The following is a 6,000-nucleotide window of genomic DNA, read 5'->3' as shown; positions in this document are numbered from 1 at the left end:
TGATGCACCATCAAAGTTCATCTTCCATGACTTCTCTTTTGATGACTCGCCCTCTTTTCCTGAAATGCACATCAAATCTTCATCTGGGAAATCAAATCTCAAAGGCTCGTATTCCTCCTTTGTTCGACTTGCCAAGAAGTCAGCTATTGCGCTTCCCTTTATCGAATTTTGGCACACATATACAATGTCATACTCAGTCAATAAGATCTACCATCGTGCCATCCTCCCTGAGAGTGCAGGTGACTCGATCATGTACTTTATTGGGTCCAGTTTTGAAATTAACCATGTCGTATGATACAGCATGTATTGTCTGAGCCTTCGAACCGTCCAAATCAATGCACAACAAAAAATTTCAATTGGAGGGTACTATTTTATCTTGTCGAAGGCCACTTGGCACTCCTCGTTCCATTCTCCTGGATTATGCTTTTGAAGGAGTCGAAAAATTGGATCACACTGATTGGTGAGTTGGGCAATGAATCGAACAATGTAATTCAACCTTCCTAAAAATCCTCTGACTTCCTTTTGTGTGCGCGGGGGAGGCAATTCTTGTATAGCCTTTATCTTATCTAGATCAACCTCGATACCTCTCTCACTGACGATGAAACCTAGTAGTTTTCCTGAGGTAGCCCCAAACGTACATTTGGCTGGGTTACGTTTCAACTGGAACTTTCTTAACCTTTCAAACAGCTTCTTGAGATTCCCAACATGCTCTTCTTCTCCCTAGGACTTGGCAATCATATCATCGACGTAAACTTCTATTTCTTTATGCATCATATCATGGAACAATGTCACCATGGCTCTCTGATATGTTGCCCCAGCATTCTTTAATCCGAACGGCATTACCTTATAGCAGAAGGTTCCCCACATTGTTATGAATGTAGTTTTCTCCATATCTTCGGGAGCCATCTTTATCTAATTATAACCTGAGAAACCATCCATGAAAGAAAACAAAGAATGCTTTGCCGTATTATCCACTAAAGTATCGATGTGCGGTAAAGGAAAGTTATCATTGGGGCTTGCTTGATTCAGATCACGATAATCCACACACATTTGCACTTTGTTGTCCTTTTTCGGTACCGGGACTATGTTAGCCACCCACTCTGGATATTTGGAGACTTGTAGGAAGCCAGTGTCGAATTGTTTCTTGACTTCTTCTTTTATCTTCAACAGCAATTCAGGTTTCATCCTTCTTAGCTTCTGTTGAATAGGCTTGCATTCTGGTTTCAGTGGGAGCTTATGGACCACAATATTTGTGTTCAACCCTGGCATATCCTGTTAAGACCAGGCAAACACATCCTTGTACTCATGGAGCAAAGCGATCAAATTCTGTTTGGTGTTCTCTGAAATGGAAGTCCCAATCTTCACATCTTGTTTCTTTTCTTCACTTCCCAAATTCACTGTCTCAACAAATTCTTGATGGGGTAGAATCTGTTTCTCTTCTTGTTCAACCATTCTTAGTAAGTCAGGAGGCGGGGCACAATCTTCAGCACTTTCGTCAGCTTCGAATTCTCCTAAACAAACAGCCTTCTCAAAATTGATTTCAGGATTCACAACGGGATTATTCATGCCATTGATATCTGAGCACCTGAAAGGTGAATGGAAAAAAACTATAGAAGACCATTGAGGTATTGGAATCAACACACAATGATATGAGATGATATGAGACATATGCCAGAAAAGGATATGAATAGAAGGAGTAGTCGCGAAGTTAATGGAAATGAAAAAAACATGACAATATAAAACAAAATGCATCTTCATTAATGATCATTGAAATGATAAAGAGCAAACATAAGCTCTTACAAAAGGAACCCTACTGTTTAAGGACACACAAAATGAAGGGTTAACATTGGGCATTACTCTGAAGAGGACTTAGAAACTACAATGAGGTCCACAGCAGTCCAGTTGTTCAAAACATATCCTGGAGGACAAGGGCGTATCATTGAAGCATTCTTAATTTCATCATTTTCATTGTCAATAGCATTTAGGCTGATATTCTGAAGACCCTTTTCAATCAATAATGTGACTTGCGAATTGTTCTGCCCTGGGTACATCACTCCTGCTGATGTAAATGTTCCTGACAAAGGAGGATACACTAACGGCTCCCATCCCAATTCCTGGCCTAAACCCCAAACCGTATCGACCCTTGTGGTGCGTTGGTTTCAAAGCTCTAACCATCCATTGTTGATATTTTCCCAAGCCTTTCCTCGCTCGAGCTCCTTTTCCCACAGTCAGCTTAATTTCCATCTTGGTTTTCCTCGACAGTTTGGGAATTGGGATCTTATTCCCTTCAGCAACAAATGCAGCATTGATAAATTCCAATGAGCGGAAAGAACATTCTACGGCATCCTGGCTTATTTCGATGTAGGGTGTATCAGTAGAGATAGATGCGACGATGTCTTCCTCACCACCAACAGTAATCAAGCGGCTATCCATGATGAACTTTACTTTTTGATGGAGAGATGAAGGAACTACCCCAGCAGAATAGATCCAAGGTCTTCCTAAGAAGCAATTGTATGAAAGCGTGATGTCCATGACCTGGAACTCGATATCATATGCACATGGCCCCACTTTTAAAGGAATTTCGATCTTTCCTATGACCCCTCGCCGTGTCCCATCAAATGCCCTTACTATAGAATGACAAGGCCTCAGATAAGACATATCAACCGGCATCCTAGAAAGCGTGGCCAAAGGCATAACATTGAGTGCAGATCCATTGTCGATGAGCACATTTGGTAATATGTAACCTTTGCAATTGGTTGTGATGCGCAATGCTTTTACGGAGCCCCTACCATTTGGTGATATTTCGTCATCACTAAAAGAGATGAAATTATCTGTATTTAGATTATTTGCCCACCTATCAAGCTTTTCCACAGATACATTGTTCGCCAAATAAGCTTGATTTAACACTTTTAGCAAGGCATTTCGATGTGGCTCCGAATTCAACAATAGAGATAGTACTGAGATTCGGGCCGGCTGCTTGTTTAATTGTTCCACAACACTATATTCACTGTGCTTAATAAAATTTAAGAACTCATGTGCTTCCTCCTCATTCACAGCCTTTTTAACTTCTTGCTCAAGTTGTGTTTCAACATTATCCTCAACCTCACACATTGGTGCTTTTCTTTTTTGGCTCGGGCCAGCAACCTTCTTCTTTGGTTCAACCGTCTCGGGAGAATAACATATTCCGCTGCGAGTGAAATGTCCTACTCCACTGACATCTTCATTCATAACTTTTGACTTTTCACCTTCAGGCACAACGATATTAACATCATACTTCCACGGCACTGCCTTATTGTCCTTGTAAGAGAAAGGAGCAGGTACTTCGATTATCAAACTTGGTTTAACTTCCCGACTAACTTCTTCCTTCTTTGCCTCGTAATAAATCACCAAAGGTCTATCGACACTATAAGGGGAAGCCATCGATTGATTATTAGAGACACATATTTCTCCTTCCTCGGCCCCTTCCACCTTATCAAAGACTTTGACCTCCTTGTTATCCATCATGTCCTGAAGTAATTTTCTAAATTCCTTGCAAGATTGGACGTCATGCCCTTCGATGCCATGAAAATCACAGAAACTCTGGTCTTTTTTACCTTCTTCTTTGAGAATCCTACTAGGCGGGCAGAGCAAGCCATTTTCAATCATCATCTCCCACACCTTCTGCAAAGGTGTTCTTACTTCGGCAACATAACCTTTGGCTTGCCCATTGTCTTCATTTGTCACGCATTTACATTCCCGCCAGTATGGTTAGGAAGAGGATTTCCCGTCACATTGCTAACACCATCGAATCGCAAAATGCCAGCGTCAATGAGACCTTGAACCCTCTTTTTAAAGGCCAAACAATTTTCTGTAGAGTGTCCCTGATTCCCAGCGTGATACACACAACTAGCGTTAGGATCATACCACTTCTGGTATGGGGGTTTCAGGGGTGCCATGTAATGTGGGGATATTAATTGTTTTTCCAACAGCTTCGGGTATAATTCTCTATATGATATAGGAATTGGAGTAAACTGAGGTCTTTCAGGATTGGGTCTTGCTGGTCTTTGTTCAATTTTTGGTTGGCTTTGTGTAGGCATGGCGTTTGGTGGGAACATGGTGAATGGTCTTTGGTTATTCATAGCATAAACGGGGTAAGACGGAGGTACTTAATAGTAAGGACCTTGAGGAGAAAAGTAGAAGTTTGAAGGTTAGAGATAATGAGGTCGTGATTGGGCTGGATACAGATTGGGGGTACATTGACTCTCGGTTCCAACCATATGGGCCTCTGCCTCTTTTTTCTTTGCGGGTACTGCCCTCTTCGAACTCTCAAGGCTTTCTATTCTCCCACTCTTGACGGCATTTTCAATAAGCTCCCCGGATATTACAATATCAGTAAAGTCCTTTGTGGCACTTCCTACCAATTTATCGTAAAACGGTGCTTTTAGAGTATTAATGAAGGGGACTGTTATCTCTGTCTCAGTTAACGGAGGCTCTACCTGAGCAGAGATGTCCCTCCATCTTTGTGCATATTGTCGAAAAGTCTCTGTCGGCTTCTTTTCCATCATTTGTAAAGTTAATCGATCAGGCACCATATTCGATACATGCCTATATTGCTCACAGAATGCTGACGCCAAATCCTTCCATGATCGGATTCTCTCTCTACTAAGCTGATTATACCATCGAAGAGCCGAGCCAACCAGACTATCTTGAAAGCAGTGTACCAACAGTTTATCATCGTTCACATAACCAGTCATTTTTCGGCAAAACATGATAAGATGCGCCTTTGGACATTTTGTTCCATCATACTTCTCAAAATCAGGTGCCTTGAATTTTGGGGGTAGAATCAAATCGGGTACCAAACTGAGCTCTTTAGCACTCAAAGCAGAGAAAACTTCAGCACCTTCTACTGCCTTGATCCTCTCTTCCAGGATTCTAAACTTATCCTGAGCATTATTGTCATCAACTTTCAGCCTTGCTATTTCTGCAGGATCATCTAGATCTGGAACAATTGGGTCAGAGGGATTAGCTCCAGAGTTCAATACGAACATTCCTTGCCCTAGATGAGCAGATGGAGCAGGAGGTTGTTCCAGGACTGTAGGCTCTCTTTGGGGATATCCTCTTTGCATTGCATGGACATGAGGTGGAGTGAATCCCGGGGGATAAAGCGGATCTTGACTAGCTTTTGCCTGAGGCGGCTCTACGATATCAGAGCTCTGTATAGGTCCCTTTCCTTTGACCAAGGCCGTCATCATTTCCATCATTTTGGTCATTTGATCCCTTTGCTCGAGTGATTCCTCTCGAGATCTCACCATCAAATCTCTCACCTCTTGCTGCGACTTGGCCAGTTGCTCTTGTAACTCTCTTTGTGTCCTTTCTATTCTTTCCATCCTTTCATTGAGTTCGGCATCCATAGCTCTAGCTCTTAAGCGCGTCCTATAAGGGTGACGTGATTCCAGACTCGTAATGTAACAACTGTGAATTAGATAGTTTTAGCCTTAGCGAGCGATTAGGATGATATGTACATGCAATGAATGAATGAATGACTAATGAATGATGAATGTTAAGTATACAAAAAATATGCAAAAAAGGGTGTTGATTTCAAGATAGCCCCATATTTGGGCGTTTCATTAATCAAAAGAGTCTATTACAAAAAGTTTTGCCATCCTTATTCAGCAGTTACACAAATTTCTTAGCCACATTGCCTTGTTTCTTTATGCGTTCTAGGAACTCCGATATGCTTGACTTTTGGTTTGGAGGGTATTGGCAACTGAGGACTTCAACTTCATCAGATAATTGCACCATTTGTGCAGCCACTTTGCGAATTTCATTGATCAAACTGCCAAGATGCATGTCTTTTTCTTGGAGGGCTCTCTCGTATGCGTGAATGTCTCTATCATGTTGACCAATCTTTTCCTCTAGAACTCTCAAGAGGTCATCCAAATGTTGCTGATGAGCTTGTAGTGTACTTTCTAGACTTCGAATTTTTCCTTTTAGCTCCTGATGCTCAGACTGGCTAGCCGT

General features: G+C 41.8%; 1 protein-coding gene across 1 annotated transcript; it reads right to left on the bottom strand.

The window, feature by feature from the left end:
* Positions 1-1,275: 1,275 nt before the first annotated feature.
* LOC105781657 (uncharacterized) lies at positions 1,276-4,118 on the bottom strand. Its single transcript, XM_012606177.1, has 4 exons — positions 3,732-4,118; positions 2,133-3,660; positions 1,858-2,074; positions 1,276-1,585 (listed from the first exon to the last, which is right to left on the bottom strand). The coding sequence occupies exons 1-4, from the start codon at positions 4,116-4,118 to the stop codon at positions 1,276-1,278; spliced, it is 2,442 nt and encodes an 813-aa protein (XP_012461631.1).
* Positions 4,119-6,000: the final 1,882 nt, after the last annotated feature.

Source organism: Gossypium raimondii, chromosome 13 (genome assembly GCF_025698545.1).
Source record: "Gossypium raimondii isolate GPD5lz chromosome 13, ASM2569854v1, whole genome shotgun sequence".
Classification (NCBI taxonomy): domain Eukaryota; kingdom Viridiplantae; phylum Streptophyta; class Magnoliopsida; order Malvales; family Malvaceae; genus Gossypium; species Gossypium raimondii.
This window is presented reverse-complemented; position numbering and strand designations above follow the sequence as displayed.